General features: G+C 38.8%; 1 protein-coding gene across 1 annotated transcript in view; it reads left to right on the top strand.

The window, feature by feature from the left end:
• The window catches only part of LOC113081810 (phosphoinositide 3-kinase adapter protein 1-like), a 113,695-nt gene that overhangs the window by 74,433 nt on the left and 19,682 nt on the right, over window positions 1–19,580 (top strand). Inside the window, exons 2-4 of the mRNA XM_026253753.1 lie at window positions 5,178–5,316; window positions 7,184–7,326; window positions 12,053–12,167. Coding sequence (XP_026109538.1) covers window positions 5,184–5,316; window positions 7,184–7,326; window positions 12,053–12,167 — 391 coding nt within the window. The 5' untranslated portion in view covers window positions 5,178–5,183. The remainder of the gene's footprint in view (window positions 1–5,177; window positions 5,317–7,183; window positions 7,327–12,052; window positions 12,168–19,580) is intronic.

The following is a 19,580-nucleotide window of genomic DNA, read 5'->3' as shown; positions in this document are numbered from 1 at the left end:
TGCCTTGCCTTGCTCTGTGTCCACGTCTTGTTTATGTTTTGTTTTGGATATTCTGGTTTTGACCCTGCCTGGACTGTTTACCCCTTTGGATTTGCCCTATAATAAACTGCTTACCTGCAATTGGATCTCTCCTTGTTTTCTGTGTCACCTCACGTAACAAAAATAAGAACTTTAAAGAATCTAAAGTGATTAATGCATAACGCATCTAATATAACATAATCATATATATGATATGATATAATATGATATAAATAATTATTTATTATATAATATTATATAAAAATATAAATATTTTAGGTAATATATATCATCATTTAGTTGAATTAAGAAACAGCGGACATCAGATGTAGTGGGGGTACTGATTATTAAAAAACATTACATTAATGTTAGCTTTGAAATAATGTACCCCATTGACTTAGATCATGCGGTCTGGAACTCCACCCTCGCTGCGGGGTCTGTGAAGCACCCCCTCAGGTCTCACATACAGGAGAATAAAACTACTAGGACCTGTGATATTCTGTTTATGATTTAACTTTAAACATTTTATTTTATTTTGAAGTCGTATTATTTTATTTTGGGGATATTTCATTCATGTTTGGACATCTCTTTGGACATCTCTTACCGTTCTAAAAAAAAAAAAAGCAAGGTATATTTTTTTATATGTATCATCAGAAATGTTTATTTTATATACTATGCTATACATAATCACATTTAAAATAAGAAAAAATGTTCTTCTTTTTTAAAAGAAGAGAATGGTGTTTTTTTATGTTTTTTATAAGTTTGATTAACTTAAATGTTGAATACTGTTTTTGTTTAAAGAATTTCTTTAGGATAATGATGTCATTATATAATTATTTATTTCCATATTCTTTAACCCCTGGAGTCTGAGTGGGTTTTGGGGGGACTGGAGGTATTTTGGCATCCCCCCAGACATTGGTGTTATAAGTATATGTTGAATACATGATTAAAAATGTATGATAAATGATTTGCTTTGGTTTAGTAACATGTCTATTACTGATATGTGTTTTATAAGTTTGATAAACATGATGAATACTTGTTTAAAATGTATGTTCCGCGCTTTATTATAATTTTATTTATTTATTTTTTATATTGTTTAAAATAGAGATAAGATTCTTTTTAACTTGATATGTCCATGCGTATGTCCGCTTGTTTATATGGTTTATCAGTATATTTTTTATATACGTTTCATTTATAACCTTTTTAAAAGAACAGAATGTTTTTCAACCTTAGTTAAATTGCTTTAGATTATGTATATTATATAAATTATAGAATGTTTTATATATAAATGTGAAATAACTGAAATGTTTTTTAACCTTTAATTGCTTTAGATTATGTATATTATAGAATGCTTTATATATAAATGTGAAATAACTGAATGTCACATATATAAAATAACTAAAATGTTTTTTTTTTTCCAAATTTAGCATGATAATTAATTATATTATATAAATTATAGAATGTTTTATATGAAATAACTGAATTTTTTTTTCAACCTTTAATTGTTTTAGATTATATAAATTATAGAATGTTTTATATATATATATATATATATATATATATATATATATATATATATATATATATATATATATATATATATATAAATGTGAAATAACTGAAATGTTTTAGATTATATAAATTATATAATGTTTTATATATAAATGTGAAATAACTAACTGTTTTTCAACCTTTAATTGTTTTAGATTATATAAATTATAGAATGTTGTATATATAAATGTGAAATAACTTAAATGTTTTTCAACCTTTAATTGTTTTAGATTATATAAATTATAGAATGTTTTATATATAAATGTGAAATAACTGAAATGTTTTAGATTATATCAATTATATAATGTTTTATAAATGTGAAATAACTAAATGTTTTTCAACCTTTAATTGTTTTAGATTATATAAATTATAGAATGTTTTATATATAAATGTGAAATAACTAAATGTTTTTCAACCTTTAATTGTTTTAGATTATATAAATTATAGAATGTTTTATATATAAATGTGAAATAACTTAAATGTTTTTCAACCTTTAATTGTTTTAGATTATATAAATTATAGAATGTTTTATATATGAATGTGAAATAACTGAATGTCACATATATGAAAAAACTAAAATGTTTTTTAAACTTTAGCATGATAATTAATTATATTATATAAATTCTAGAATGTTTTATATAAAGGGGTGTCAGGCCGTTCTCTCTGCATGCGGCCAACCGCACAAACAAACACACACACACACACATAACCGTATAACTGGGATAAAGTTCAAACAAGCTAACTGGCACAAAGTTCAAACAACCTAACTGACACAAAGTTCAAACAACCTGCAAATAGCTTCTGTCAAAACCACATGATCGATGCATGGGGAGTGTTCATATATCGTAAAACCATACGTCAAAAACCATGATTTAGAACTAACTAGGTCAATAGGGTAAAAGCTTCTGTCAAAACCACATGATCGATGCGTGGGTAGGGGTCAATAGGTTAACCCATGAACTCATTCGGAAAAGTTCACCCCATCCATCATAAGGTTACTGGAAGTTCAACCTGTCAAAAAGGTCAAAGTAAATCATCATGACAGAAGGTATATTATAAGTACTACTCACCAACTATTAAAACTTTATATGCAGCCAGAACTAACTCGGATGTAAATCACCAAACTCTTTAATAAAGTCTGTATGGTGCCCTGGTGGCCTGTATACAGTAGCCAGTTCAAACATAACAGGGAATTTATCATTAACATTTGTTTCTCTGGATAATGTTATATTCAGCACCATTACTTTAAACAAGTTATACTTGAAGCCTGCCCTCTGAGAAATCCTGAAAACGTTGTCATAAATTGAAGCAGCACCTCCCCCTTTGCCTTTTAGACACGGCTCATGTTTATAACAGTAATCTTGGGGGTGGACTCATTTAAAATAATGTAATCATCAGGTTTTAGCCAGGTTTCTGTCAAACAGAGCACATCTAGATTATGATGAGTGATCATATTATTTACAAAAAGTGTTTTCATAGAAAGGGATCTGATTTTAAATAAGCCAAGCTTTATCATTTGTTTATCCATATTGCACCTGTTTTTTATTTGTTGAACCTCAATTAAATTGTTAATCTTAACTTGGTTTGGATGTTTTTTTGTATTTTCTAGTTCGGGGAACAGACACAGTCTCTATAGTGTGATATCTAGGTGAAAGGGTCTCTATGTGCTGAGAATTAACTGACCTCTGTGACGTGAGGCAGCTAGTAGACGGTCGGTTTAGCCAGTCTGTCTGCTTCCTGACCTGGGCCCCAGTTAGTCAAGTATAAAAACTAAGACTATTTGCCATATTTCTAGAGAAAAGAGTGGCGCCACACCAGGAGGGATGAGGACCATCTCTTTTCAACAGGTCAGGTCTGCCCCAAAAGCTCGCCCAATTGTCTATGAAACCTATGTTATTCTGTGGGCACCACTTAGACATCCAGCCAATGAGTGATGACAATCTGCTATGCATCTCGTCACCACAGTAAGCAGGGAGGGGACCAGAGTATATTACAGTGTCTGAAATCATGCTTGCATGTTCAAAACACCTCTTTAATGTTATTTTTAGTGATCTCAGACTGGTGAAGTTGAACATCATTAGCACCGGCATGAATGACAATCTTACTGTATTTACGTTTAGCATTAGCCAGCACTTTTAAATTTGCCAAGATTTCAGGCGCTCTGGCTCCTGGCTCAATAGAATCACCAATAACTAGAGCACTTTCATCAGGTTTCTCAGTGGGTGAATCACTGAGAAACAATAATAAAAAAAAAAAACTAATTCTGAAATCTTCTCTCTCAGCCTAACTATTTCCCTGCAATTATCACATGTGAATCCCTCATCTGCGACAGAGATAGATAAACTGTACATGTGACAAGAGGTGCAAATAACAATAGCAGGAGAAGCCATTACTCACCGTGCTTGATGAAATATTTTTACAGCGGTTGTTTGATTAACTTGTGAAAAACTGGAGCGAGAGAGAGGAGAGGAGAAAAGAAAACAACGATAGGTTCGAATGAAAACGCTAATGACAAGCTAACGAGTGCTAACGCAATGCAGGTGTATTGCACTCACGGCTATAAAATAAAGTGAACGATCAAAATAAATCTGATGAAGGCAGGTGTACACGGTGCGAATTCGGATGGTCGGAAGATCGTATGTCCACGCACACAGTACACGTCTTTCTTCTTCTGTGGTTTTCCTAGTTCTTGATTGGTCAACTTCAGATAAATCAACAAATCGGATCATTCAACCGCACATGTCACAAATTCAAACCGATAGCTCAAAAACTTTTTAGACATGTTTAAAAATGATCGGGAGGTCGGGAAGTGCTCGTAAGCCACTCTGCTCGACTCGTAATTCATCGCAAATGATACGAGCCGCGACCATACAAGCATACGCGATTTCCACATGATTGGAAAAAATCGCATGTGAACTTGTACGACAGCAAAAATCGCACTGTGTACGCCCTCCTTAAGATTCACTTTTAAGGACTAGTGTAGCACACTTGACAGGGGCATGTATCACCTTCAAAGGTTTTCCACTGGATACAGTAGCTGGTTCCTGGTACTTTTTTCAGTACCACCTCAATTGAGGTTCCAAGTGAACCATACTGTTACCAAAACGTGACATGTAAACTCTGCTGATCACTCATTGGCCGGGGAGATTGGTCAGTATCTGTCACTGAACTTATGACATAGAGACACAAAAGAACCACTAGTTTTAAATCCGCACAGCTTGCGAAGCATTAAATGCAACTGTTTTGAACAAGCGCACCTTTTTTAACAATTAAAAAAATTTGTTTCCATGTCTGCTGAGGAAGTACAGGTGTTCCTCTCATTGATAGCAGAGGAGCAGACCCCAGCGAGAGCTTGATGGGGTGCCGTGTAATGAAAAAAAAATTCTGGAGTTGCGACAGGAGAGGCGGAGCAATGAATGTGAATAATCCCGCCTACTCTGAAGTGGTACTAAACTGCAGTGGAAACACAAAGTGAGCCGTGCCGAGCCAATTTGTACCACGCAGTGGAAAAGTGTCATGCTAGGAAATGCCTAACACTGCCAACTAACTGAGCAAGAGCTTCTCACAGTATATAAATTAGATTGATGCCATGCTGTGTGTCTTCACAGAATCCAATGGAGATCTTCATTCTTCTGCAGGAGGCCATGGCCAGCAAAGATGCAGTGGTGGAGTTCAGTGGGAATAAGCAGCGAGTGAAAGTGAAGCCTATAAATTGGAATGAGAGCACACTGAAAGTGATTGCACCTGGTAAAATTGGTCTACATAGATGCTTAAATTTTAAAACTTTAAGGGTGTAGAAAATGTTATGGTTGCATGTTAAAGGAACACACGCTACAAAAATTATTTGTCATTATTTACTCTTTATTTACGTTCTTTCTAATTGCATTGTAAAGGAAAAAATTATATATATATATATATATATATATATATATATATATATATATATATATATATATATATATATATATTAGTGCTGTCAAAATTAGCGCGTTAACACATTCGATTAATTTGAAATATTTAACGCGTTAAAAAAAAATAACGCAATTAACGCGGTTGCAGTTTTTTTTATTTCCAGTTGTGGCCTATGTGTGTTCAACGTGCAAAGAAATATGGATAAGACTAAGGAAGGACTTTTAGACGGAAAGTTTCAGTATAAAACTCTGCCGGATTACTCTTCAGTCTGCCACAAGAAACATTACTCTTCATTCAGTCTGCCACAAGAAACAGCAACATTAAAATCATGAACTCAAATGTCATTGTTTAAAAAAAAAAAATAATGACTGTAACAGTGCGTAAATCAGACCTTTCTGTAACGCTAACGTTAATAAGCTTAAACGAAAATAACGAAATAATTGTGTAGCGGAGTATTTTTTGTACACAGTGCCGCGAACTGTCAATCACTCCTGTGCGCGTGCATCACTGTCCTCCTCGCAGCTGCAGCAACTTGCCCTCTCTCTCTTCATCAAGCTTTAAACAAAAAGGGGACAAAAAGATCATATTGTCTTTGTGCATAGGCTATAGATTAATTAGATAAATGAATATCTAAATTTGTGCCTAGCCGTCTACGGTATTTTTTTAGAACTTAGAAAAAAGATGCTGCAGCCAATGAACAGCCAGCGGGGGCTGCAGGACGACTCAACCTCCGCAGACAGTTTTTAATGTTTATCAGACAATAAATACTCAAGATTTTGCTTTAGTATAACTCACAACGAGTTTCACACACCTTCTCCGGCCACGTTGAGTTGTTGACACTTAACAGTGGGAAAAGCGACACATGCGCTAGTCACTTGTATAACTTAAGGGTGAATGGGTAATGTAGTATCTTCTCTGGGTGGGATGAATTAGGAAGCTTGCATTGTGAAGGGCGCTCTGAAAATCGGCAGTGCAGGTAAAAGATTAAAACCTCTATTAAAACAGATGTCCAAATGAGCGTACCGGTACGCTACAAGCACGTTCTGGGCGCACGGAGAGGTGGCGGTACGCTCAAGAGCTATATTTGGAAGTGGCGGTACTGAGTACCAGTGCGTACCGGCCCACTTAAAGCACTGGCAATGACTATACTTTGGAATTTTTTTGCAGTCCACTTAGAATTCAACATGGAAATCATTTTTGTTTTTTATTGGCATTGATTGTTTTGAAATTCAAATGGTACTTACATGCCTGTGTTTTTATTTCTGTAATAAATATGGCTTTCAAGCTAACAGTTAATTTGGAGGATATTGATGGTTTATTGCAAGTATGTTGTTTACATGAGAAAATCTGTGTTACAAGTTAAACAAAAATTCCAATAAACAATCATATTTTGAATTTAAAGTTTCTTTGTCTTGAGTTTACATTAATTATTTACATTTTACATTTACATATCCAAAAAGTTTCAGTCTTTTAATTGCGATTAATCGCGATTAATCGCGATTAATTTTAAAAAATTGTGCGATTAATTAGTTAATTTTTTTTAATCGATTGACAGCACTAATATATATATATATATATATATATATATATATATATATATATATATATATAAAATTTTGTTCCATATCCATATTCCTTTAAGAAATTGACATATAAAATTCATAAAATAATTTTTTGGTGGCAATATAATTTGTGTTTTCAGATTTTACTTCTGGACATGTGATTGTAACACTTTACAGTAAAGGCCTCGTGAAAGGCAATGCCTGCTTACAGTACTACACCATCATGGAAGACATTGCCCACTTCCTTCAACAGGCTGCAGATCCTGTAAAGTTTATGTGCCAGGTAAGCATATGACGGTTTAAGTTTTAACCCACATGCTCAAACAAATTTGCTTCAAATAAAATGTTCAGCTTCTGCCCTAACATATGCTATTTTTTAGCTTTTCAAATGTGAATTTAATGTAATATTTAATTTCTGACCCAATTAGGGTCTTGGGTGTCACAGATGGGACAGATTTGATACAGTATTGTTCAAAATAATAGCAGTACAATGTGACTAACCAGAATAATCAAGGTTTTTAGTATATTTTTTATTGCTACGTGGCAAACAAGTTACCAGTAGGTTCAGTAGATTGTCAGAAAACAAACAAGACCCAGCATTCATGATATGCACGCTCTTAAGGCTGTGCAATTGGGCAATTAGTTGAAAGGGGTGTGTTCAAAAAAATAGCAGTGTCTACCTTTGACTGTACAAACTCAAAACTATTTTGTACAAACATTTTTTTTTCTGGGATTTAGCAATCCTGTGAATCACTAAACTAATATTTAGTTGTATGACCACAGTTTTTTAAAACTGCTTGACATCTGTGTGGCATGGAGTCAACCAACTTGTGGCACCTCTCAGCTGTTATTCCACTCCATGATTCTTTAACAACATTCCACAATTCATTCACATTTCTTGGTTTTGCTTCAGAAACAGCATTTTTGATATCACCCCACAAGTTCTCAATTGGATTAAGGTCTGGAGATTGGGCTGGCCACTCCATAACATTAATTTTGTTGGTTTGGAACCAAGACTTTGCCCGTTTACTAGTGTGTTTTGGGTCATTGTCTTGTTGAAACAACCATTTCAAGGGCATGTCCTCTTCAGCATAGGGCAACATGACCTCTTCAAGTATTTTAACATATGCAAACTGATCCATGATCCCTGGTATGCGATAAATAGGCCCAACACCATAGTAGGAGAAACATGCCCATATCATGATGCTTGCACCTCCATGCTTCACTGTCTTCACTGTGTACTGTGGCTTGAATTCAGAGTTTGGGGGTCGTCTCACAAACTGCCTGTGGCCCTTGGACCCAAAAAGAACAATTTTACTCTCATCAGTCCACAAAATGTTCCTCCATTTCTCTTTAGGCCAGTTGATGTGTTCTTTGGCAAATTGTAACCTCTTCTGCACATGCCTTTTTTTTTAACAGAGGGACTTTGCGGGGGATTCTTGAAAATAGATTAGCTTCACACAGACGTCTTCTAACTGTCACAGTACTTACAGGTAACTCCAGACTGTCTTTGATCATCCTGGAGGTGATCATTGGCTGAGCCTTTGCCATTCTGGTTATTCTTCTATCCATTTTGATGGTTGTCTTCCGTTTTCTTCCACGTCTCTCTGGTTTTGCTCTCCATTTTAAGGCATTGGAGATCATTTTAGCTGAACAGCCTATCATTTTTTGCACCTCTTTATAGGTTTTCCCCTCTCTAATGAACTTTTTAATCAAAGTACGCTGTTCTTCTGAACAATGTCTTGAACGACCCATTTTCCTCAGCTTTCAAATGCATGTTCAACAAGTGTTGGCTTCATCCTTAAATAGGGGCCACCTGATTCACACCTGTTTCTTCACAAAATTGATGACCTCAGTGATTGAATGCCACACTGCTATTTTTTTGAACACACCCCTTTCAACTAATTCAACTATTTGCCCAATTGCACAGCCTTAAGAGCGTGCATATCATGAATGCTGGGTCTCATTTGTTTTCTGAGAATCTACTGAACCTACTGGTAACTTGTTTGCCACGTAGCAATAAAAAAATATACGAAAAACCTTGATTATTCTGGTTAGTCACATTGTACTGCTATTATTTTGAACAATACTGTATATCTAAATGGAAATCATAGCTATGCAAACAAATTATGAATCTGCAAACTTAAACTTGTTGGCTCTCTAGTGCTGCTTTTCATGCTTTAGTGTTGCTGCAGTCTTCCAATTATCAATGAGGGGGTTTCTACAACAAATTATAGGAAACATTTACTGTTGCTGGTAATCCTAAAGCCTAAGCTTTTATAGTCTTGCAATGATTTATTGTGCCCTTAGTGACATGTACGCCCATATGTATATTCTAAAAATCAGGGTCGTAGCCAGGATATTTTCATAGGGGTGGCCAGGTAGGGAACCTTAACCAGTCTAGAGTGTAAAATCATGTTCCTTTCCCTTCTTTTAAAATCCTCTGTTCCCTGGAGACAGGGACTATTTCGAGTGGGGGGTTTGGGTGGCTTGGGGGCTATAGCCACCCCCCAGCTCCACTCTTTGTGCAAGCTGTAAACAAAGTGCTGAATAAGAGCTCTAAAGCTTTATTTATTTGATAGTTAGATGTTACTGTAGTTTAATATCTAAGGAATTTTGAACATTATTCATATTCTTTTTTTATTTTTTATTTACTATTTTAGTCAGTACTGAGTTTACTTCTCCTATAACCCCTTAAAGCCCTTTTCTTATATGAGTACTTTTAGTGTGTATTTAAGGGTACATTTCCATGACAATAATTATGCAAAAAAAAAAAAAAAAAAATTATTATAATTAGCTTTTTTTTTTGTGCGCAAACAACAGCAGAATGCCCATTCACACAGATCTGTGGAAAATACTACTACTACTAATAATAATAATAACATTGTATTACACCTACATATGATAAAAATATGACAAATGACTTTGAAATAAAAAAAGAATGTTGAATTTTTCTAATTGAAAAAAATAATACATTGCATAAACAGTGCTTGCATTTTAATGCCTTGTATTTTTATGGGCTGACATTCAACACAGTTTTTTTTTTATTTTTTTATTTAAGTTGTTTTTAAATTCATAACATTTCACACACATTTTCATAATTAAAAATTCTATAATTAACATTTACCTTCAAGTGTTTACTTCAGAGAGATATTCAATCTGTTAATAATAATAATAATAATAATAATAATAATATAGAATATTCAACAAACAACTTTCTAAACATCTGGTCCTTCCTGTAGCCTGCACCCACTGTTTGGTCCCTCCACAGAGGGTGACACATGGCTCATTGATCTGGAGGACACAGACGCTTTCCCCCACCCTTCTGCCTACCCTTGAACTCCTTCTCCCTTTGGCGACCACATCTGCCTGAATGAACTCTCTGGTCGCAACATGTTCCCTGTCCCTTTCTCCTCAGCTGGTCCTGCTGAGCATACAAGCTCTTTTGTCCCTGCCAGCTTTGCCCAACTTTTTGTCTCTGTTTCTCCAATGGTTTCAGCTGGCTTACTGGCTTTGTTATCCTAACTGTCACTGTTAAGCTCCTTGGTTCCTTACTTGCTTGGCTCTGCTTTATTCATAGGTTCAGCCTCGGGTTTCCCAGCTTCCAGCTCTGATTTGTCTCTTGGATCATCTGCATCCACCTTGGTCTCCTGTGAGACAAAAGACTCAGCTTGAGCCATGCAGTCAATCGTATCCATCGTGGCTGGTCATCTCTATGGCTCCAGTGGGGGTCCCTTGTCCTACTATTTCCACCTCATGGTTTCATGGTTTCGGTCCCTCTGGCTTCACTTTGGTCTTCCGGGCTTGTGGGTCCTCCAGTCTTCTGGGTTCACTGGGCACCTCCATCCCTTTGGTGTTTTCTGCTGTCCACACTCAGAATGGCAACAGAGCTCAACCTTGGTCCTTGGATACCCTGGCTCCACCTCAGCTCATTGGCCCTAAATTATCTTCCCTGTCTCTACTTCCTTCCGGTTCTACATGGTTTTCCAGTCACCCTGACTCTGCCTCGGTTGCACTTTTTTACCTGCTTTACCCTGCTCATTCCCACCCAGGAGTCCTTAGGAGGCCATACGATTGGCATTATAAAGGAAAGCCACTGCATGCATTCATCAGAATCCCAGTGTCTCTTCATCTTATCATCTCATTAAACAGCTCCTGCATTTACTCTATTTGTTGCAACCAATTGTGATAATACACCATTTTCATCCTCCTAATTTACTGCACATTTGAATAGATAAACAAATTCTGAATAGCTTTAAAAGATGGTAAAGCATATTAGGCTTTGCTGTCTGATGAAGTAACTTTATCTTTGGTGTCTTTCATCTTTTACTATACATTTTTATTTTGCTTATTAAAATTCTGGGTTGATACTTTAAATAACTCACAACAGATGATCTATATATGTATCACTTAAACTATACACTATACCAGGTGTATCATTTAGTCAATGTTAAAATATCCCAGCTGAATTTGTAGACACAACTATAAATGAGTCATATAAGCAAACTTATTTTCATCTTACACCCACAAATTGTGGAATTCACTCACAGGTGACATCATGGAAACAAATTTGTTAGGTATTTTTAAATCTCATCTTAAAACTTTTTATTTCTGTTTTGCTTTTAACTTATTGTTATTCTGTATTTTTGTGTTTCAATTCAGATTGTGTTTGCTTGCGTTGTAAAGCACTTTGAGAAAGTAGCATTTTAAATGCACTTTACTAAATAAAATGTATTATTATTATTACTTGAACTATGGGTTAACTCCCGTGAAAGGTTGCTCTGAGGTGCTATTAAAACTTTTGTCTAAGCATCCTGGCCATACTGACATGCCAGCAATTGTTAAACGAACAGACTTTTTCGACAGAGCCATATGACTGACCAATGGCAGATGGAGAAGAGTTTGGGAAACCTTTCTTCATGTTTACAATTTCGTTTAGTGATGATAGTGGCACACTCTTCAGCATTAAATACTTTTTTAAGGTTTGTAATGTTCCTTGTGTTTTGAAGGCGTTTCAAGTGTCTTCCTTGGAAAAGCTGGATCAAACTCTGGCTTCTTGTTTAATGCGGAAAATGCCGACAGGAGGTTTCAAGGGCCTGCAGTGTGGTCAGTCTCCTGCTGGAGGTAAGGATTTCTCTAGGTCTGAATAACTTCTTTAACCCATTTTAGCTCCACTGTTTTTAGATCGCCAAATCTAGAGTAGCACAAAACAACTAATGCTACCAGCACTTTATTTTACAGGCTGTTATAAATTTTCAAGGGAAGCTGCCTCACCCAACATAAGTGCATTACTGTGCGCTTGTTCCTTTGTGTGCTTTCCTGTCCACTTATAAGTGTACAGTATGACCCAGATCCACTGAAGTTTAACACAGAGGAACTATCAAAATGTTATAGTACATAAAAAATAAAGTCTCCATACCAATGCTCGATAAAAAACTTAGTTGATTTAACTAAGAAAGTATAACTTTTTCTGCAAACTTCACTGAAATAATGAAATTATGTAAAATGAATGTTCAGAATGTTCTAGTTGTAAGTGCATTACTGTGCGCTTGTTCCTTTGTGTGCTTTCATGTGAATACAATATTATGAGAGGGAATCTCTATTATGAGAGGGTTTTACAGCCGGTATTTTATAGTTCCAAAGAAGGATCGGGGGTTGCGTCCGATCATAGATCTTCGTCAGCGACTGAAGTTCAAGATGTTCATCATCAAGCATGTCATATCTCAAATAAGGTCCGAGGACTGGTTTGTCACGATAGATCTCAAAGACGCATATTTCCATGTCTCCATCCATCCCCAACACAGGAAGTTTCTTAGGTTTGCTTTCTGGGGCAAAGCATACCAATATTGAGTACTTCCGTTCAGCCTTGCACCCTCACCCCACACACTTACAAAGACTTGAGACCGGTGAGTGTCACAGGTGTCGCTGATTTCCAATCACTCCACCTGCCTCACTCCATTCCCACGGCTCTAAGCCCCACCCCACTCATCACAGTGACGTACTTGCCCATATGGGGAGCTGGGTTTGAGACAGAATGTCAAGAAAAGTGTGCTTTTCCATTACAGGGGACCACTTATCTAGGCTTGGTGTCTACCAAGATGCAGGCACGTCTGTCCCCTGCGTGTATCGAGTCAATCCACGGTCTGTGGAGTGGTCTCCATCTGACATGGCATATTAATTGTTTGGAGATGCTGGCTGTGTATCGAGCATTGAAACACTTCCTCACAGACCTGAGAGATCACCGTGTGTTGGTGGGCACTGACAACACATCAGTGGTCTCTTACATCAACCACCAGAGAGGTCTGCATTAATGACCTTTCTACAAGCTGGTGCACCAGATCCTTGTGTGGTCCCAGGACAAACTCCTCTAACTCAGGGCAGTATACATTCCTGGATATCTAAATGTGGGAGCAGACCTCATGTCGAGACATTGGCTGAGGCAAAGGGAATGGATGCACCCCAAGGTGGTGAAGCAGGCTCAAGTGGACCTCTTTGCGACTCAGGAGATATTGTAATGTCCCCCCTGGTTCTCTCTCTTCCCTGGGACTGGACACTATGGTGCAGACTTGGCCCAGGCTTCGTCCTTACACTTTTCCCCCGATCGCTCTGTTTCCGGGAGTTCTGGCAAGAGTACGCCGGGATGGGGTTCGGCTGTCATTAGTAGCGCGGTTCTGACCGGCCACATCAGTTCCGAAGGTTCCTTCCGTCACACCACAACCAATAGTGCTGCATACTTTCTGTCCTCCTCCATTCCAGGAGCCTGACCAGAAGAAGCCTAATTGTATGTGTCCAGTTCGAACATCCAAAGAGCTACCGTATGGAGAAGGATGGACTAATATTTATATATATATTAGTGGTGGGCATAGATTATTTTTTTAATCTATATTAATCTCACTGTGATCTTGAAATTAATCTAGATTAATCTAGATTAATCTAGATTAAAATGGCTCATTCGAATTCTGCCGAAGGGATTCAGAATATGTGTGTTACCCAAATAAAATTGACAAACAGTAAGTCTTTGAGAAAGGGTTTATCAAGCTAGATGGTGCTTTAGAAAAGGGGCTCCTCTCCTGTTTCCAAAATGCATCACAAAATGCTTGAAAAAACTGTAAACTAATTCCACATTGCACAAGGTGCAAACAACCTTACGCCTGTTTCACACCAGTGTTTAAGTTTTTTTTCAAGTTTGTAGGTGTCAAGGTACAGAAACCAAATAATTAAATGTAAAATAGCACTGGATAGTCTTCAATGTAAAAAAAAAAAAAAATTGCTATATTTTAAAAAATGATATCTGGTGTCTGAATAATTTTTGGTTTGACTGTTAAAACTACATTCAGTCAAATTCAGTCAAGGGCAGTGAGTGATTTTCATTTTCATTTTCTTGGATTAACATTACAGCAGCCAGTAGCTAAATTAGGCGCGGTCACTTTAAGAGACGATGAACACATCCAATATAATACACATCCCATTTTTCCTCAACTGTTTACTTTCACTTAAGAAATAACTGACAGTTTTTTCGAGCATCATTTCCAAGGTGGATATTTTGACATATTTTGTATGTATTTGTCGGCACAAGAGCAAAAATAAGCAAATTCAATGTTCAAGTGTGTTGAGATATACAGATATACAGTCTGTAATGCAAATCTTCTTATCTGAATGTTGTAGAAAGTCCTAGTCTTTGCAATGTCCCAGCAGGCAGTGAAGATAGGCAATAATTTAAAATAAGTCCACTGGTGTAATCTGACACAGGTAGCGTAATCCAACACAGTTAAAGGGGGGGGGGGGGTGAAATGCTATTTCATGCATACTGAGTTTTTTACACTATTGAAGATTTGGATTCCCATGCTAAACAGGGACAAAGTTTCAAAAATTAAGTTGTACGTTTGACTCCTTCCAGTTCGTCACAATTTCAGAAAGTATCGAGTATGGCTCTGTGTGACATTAGATGGAGTGGAATTTCCTTATATGGGTCCCGTATAGCAGAGCACTGAGAGCACAGACATTCACTGATCAGAGCGAGAGCGTCGCGAAATGTCACAAAAGAAGTGTGTTTTTGGTTGACAGGGCAAGACAACCCTGCACAGATTACCAAAAAAAAAAACAGCATTAAGGGACCAGTGGATGGAGTTTATTTTTACAGAGCATCAACGGAGTTGTGCAAGTGTTTTTGTTTGTTCCCTGCATTTCGAAGATGCTAATGCAGTCCCAACGAAAAAGGGTCACGGTCGTATGTTGGAACCGCATGCGGTGAGTAAAACTGCTTCAAATATCTCTGTGTTGTTAACTTAGCTATCGGCGCGTAAGCACATCAAGTAAACAACATGCGATGTTGTCATCAAACTGCACTTTCCACATGTACAACTTAAAAAAAAAAAAAAAAAAAAAAGACAACATAAAGTGGAACTTAGTCATTTTCCAAAACCGCTAAGCAAATATATACAGTTTCAGTACATACCACATAGAGACGTCGTTGCTGCTGCTGCTCTTGTTAAATTTCAGCCTCTGGATCTGATTCTGGATCATAAATATACGCTGAATCTGACTCTTAGCCATGGTTTGTTTTGAATGTTTTTTCCCTCACGGTAATGTCACAGCTTCCAAACGCTCTCAACGCAAAAGCCTACTCGCGATCGTGATTCTTTAGCTCCACCCACACATCACGCCTCCAGCCGGTCGTGTTTTTCCTGGAAAAATCGGTACAGGCTATCTTTCTCTTATGAATATAATAAAACTAAAGACTTTTTGGAGTTATGAAGGATGCAGTACTACTCTATAGATAGTCAAGATTAACAGGATATTGAGTGAAAACGAGCATTTCACCCCCCCTTTAACAAGTATAAATCATCACAACTCTCATCTTCTCCTCTAAAGCCCCATTACAGTCCTCTCTGAGCTTCTCTGCAAACATCTTTAACACAATATGTTCCAGCCTCTCTCCGCCCTCATTCAACTCAAACTATCACCATACCTCCCTCTCTCTCCCTCTATGCTACCTCAACCTTAACTATTTCCTCTCTTTGTTGTCGTCTTGAGGCAGGGATGAACACTTTCATCCTTGTAACAGGGTAACTCTTACAGTGTATGTGGCTGCCATTGCAGCCCATCACGATGCAGTGGACAGCTGGTCCCTGGGGAGGCATGTCTTGATTGTTAGGTTCCTGAGGGGTGCCAGAAGCTTAAATCCTCCTAGGTCACCTCTGAAACCCTCCTGAGAATGCTCTATTGTTCTGGCTGGACTTCAGTGGGGTCCCTTTGAGCCGCTGGATTCTTTCGAACTCAAGTTCCTATCTCTCAAGACAATGCTCCTGATCGCACTCACTTCCATCAAGAGGGTCGGGGAAGAGTGCCTTGTGTTCGGGCCGGCCTACTCTCACATGTTTCTTGAGACCAGGTGGTGAACCTTCAAGCACTGCCCCTGGAGGAGGCAGATCCAGCCTTGACGTTACTGTTTCCCGTAAGAGCACTTTGCATATGCGTGGACTGCATCAAGAGCTTCTGAAGCTCTGAGCAGATCCTGGTCTGCTTTGGAGGTCAGCAGAAAGGGAAGGCTGTCTCCAAGCAGAGGTTGGCCCACTGGATAGTGGATGCCATCACTTTTGAGTACCATTCCCAAGGCCTCATCTCTTGCAGACATCTGTCGAGCTGCGGGCGGGCCGACACCTAACACCTTTGCAAGGTTTTACAACCTTCGTGTAGAACCAGTTTCTTCTGTAATGGGAGGAGCCAACGACAGACACAGTGGGATTGGCATCAGGCCTCGGAGAGGCTTTTATTAACAGAAAATAAAACAAAAAAGGGGATAAACGTGGCCAAAGGGGGAGAGTTTCCAAAATAAACAAGGGATCTGGTGTCCTCATCATGCTGCGGTTTGTGTGGGTCGAGCAGTGTTCATGGGAGAAGGGTCCAGGTAAGGGACGGAGTCCGGCAGTCGCAACCTGCTCGTTGGCTCTGTAAACGGGTGCGGTTCTGGCAGCTCACGTGTCTGGTGGTGCGGGAGTCCCTCAACGCACTCTTCCTGGACTCACAAGGACACCAGTGTGCATGCACAGGGAAGAGACCGGTCTCCCGTGGAGAGGAGTGTTAAGCTTTTAAACAGCGGCGGTGATGAGGCTCCATTCATATCAGGTATGCCCCATCACACGCTGCCAGACCTGGCTTATCCAGCGCCCCTCCTGTCTCACACACCCACTCTTGTCAGGAGCCTGGTGAAGGGTGGCGATTCAGGACGGGGTGCCGATGATAATCAGGGAGGAGGCAGCTGACTCATCACATTCCCCCACCCAAGTGACATGCCCGTCATCAGGGTGCCGCCCACACGGGAGTGCTATCTTCCTTAACCAGGCTCCAAACGATCGGAGTAGGGTCCGCCGTCCTCCCTCTCACAGCGCACCAGAACAGGGATAGAGAAACCAGGTTTTAGTCGACAACCTCAACCTACCACAGGGTAAAATGACAATAATAGGGAAGTCACTTACCCCTTGTATGGCTGGGAAGCTGTCTCCATCGTTCCTCTGTCCCAGTCCGGGTTTTCACCAACTTCTGCGATCAAGAGGGAGTGAGTCATCAGGGGTTTCCAAACTGCACTGTCTAGGCTCCGCCTTGCCCACATTCTCCACCAGTGTATAAGGCTTTTATTAACAGAAAATAAAACAAAGGAGGGGATAAACGTGGCCAAAGAGGGAGAGTGTCCAAAATAAACAGGGGATCTTGTGTCCTTGTTGTGCTGCGGGGTTTGTGTGGGTCGGGCAGTGTTCATTAAAGAAGGTTCCTGGTAAGGGGCAGAGTCCAGCGGCCGCACACACTCCTGCTCGTCAGCCGGTGATTTAGGATGGGGTGCTGATGATAATCAGGGAGAAGGCAGCTGACTCGTCACACTTCCCATGTGTCAGGTAACAGGTAATTGGCAGGAAGGGCTGGCTCGGTATCACACTTGCTGCGCCATTCCCCCTAACACGGGGATGCGAGCACCTTTCTTCTCCCAGTAGAGTTCCTCCAGCACCCTCAGCGGTCAGACTTGGCGGAGCAGTCTGTTGCCAGGCCCAGTACTGGTATTAGCATGCCTGGAGTCCCGGTCAGCCCCTGTACTGGGCTAGGTGTCCATATGGATTGATTCCCTACGGGTAATCCCATATGTGTATTCTTGGTAAACCAGTGTCTTCCGTTGACAGACCAGCTCTGTCAGTCTCTTCTTGCAGCTGTTCCATCCCTACTCCAAGGTAGGACCTGCCTCAGAGATCCATTCCATATGTGGTACGTATGGGCAGGGCCGGCGCGTGCCTATAGGCGAACTAGGCAGCCGCCTAGGGCGGCAAGAGAGAGAGAAGGAGAGAGAGAGAGAGAATTATTAATTAATTTGTTTGTTTCACATTAGGTTACAATTATCGCACTTATATCAACAGAATTTTTTTAGTAGCTATAAATGAATAAAAAAGTTTACATTTCGATTAAAAATTCCCGCCCGACAGCGCCCTAGTAGGTCTATATGCATGCAAAATACTTTCATGTATATTCAAAAATGTCAAAACAAATAAAATTATCTGGTCATGAGTACAATCGCCTCTGTGGAAGAGTGATTTTCGCTACTTAGAGACCATGGGCGCGTATTTGGATTTTTAGATGACATATAAAAAGAAAAGGAGAATACAATAGTTCTTCAGGATTGCTTAGGACTGGAAAAGGCCCTGAGTCATGGAGACTCGCGGGATGTTGATGGGCATGAATTGTTTGAAGACCTGACTGCTTTGGGCAGACGCCTGCTTGCTGGATCTAAACCCATGGATGCGCTTAAATTCATCTGTGAAAAAGGCATGGAAAACAATTTTCCAAATGTTTTTGTAGCATTGAGAGTGTTCTCACTCTCCCTGCAGTTTCTCAAAGCTTAAACTGATAAAAATTATCTCAGAAGTACAAGTTAAACTCAAGGACGCAATAAAAGCGTTTGCCGCTGCGAAAGCCCGACATGCACGCTTCTAAAATGTAGGTGTGTGAATGTGTGTATCAGTCAAGATAAAATCGAAACCTCCAGATTTGTGAGCTAAAAAGTTGTGTGCATATGTTTAGTTTTATTATGTACACTATCTATTAGCCTATAAAACAGAAATTATATGCAGCTGTTGCATTGTGTACCTTTTTCACCTTTTTGCAGAATGAAAAAAAAAAAAAAAAACATGAAAACATGCTTGGACGTTTTTATTTTAGTGTAATTTCATAGATTAAAAAAAATGTTTACATGCATCTTAAGGATCCCTAATTGTGAATGTGAGGTGGGGGCGGCACGATCGTGCTCTGCCTAGAGCGGCATTTGAGCTTGCGCCAGCCCTGCGTATGGGTCATATGGGTCAGTTCATATCAGTATCTCCACAAATCACCTCCCTACGGGTAGGATGTGGTCTCCGTAGCAATCTTTTCCAAAGGCTCACTTCCCCATCTTTCTGCCAAGCTGAAAAAAACAAATAGGAAAGATTTGAAGCAATCTTTCCCTGAAGGTTGAAATCCCTTCCAAAAACGTTTTGTGGACGGAACAGCAGAACAGCCTTC

The sequence above is a fragment of the Carassius auratus genome, unplaced genomic scaffold, assembly GCF_003368295.1.
Source record: "Carassius auratus strain Wakin unplaced genomic scaffold, ASM336829v1 scaf_tig00035103, whole genome shotgun sequence".
NCBI classification, from domain to species: Eukaryota; Metazoa; Chordata; class Actinopteri; order Cypriniformes; family Cyprinidae; genus Carassius; species Carassius auratus.
Note: the sequence above shows the minus strand (reverse complement) of the source record. Positions and strands in the feature narration are given on the sequence as shown.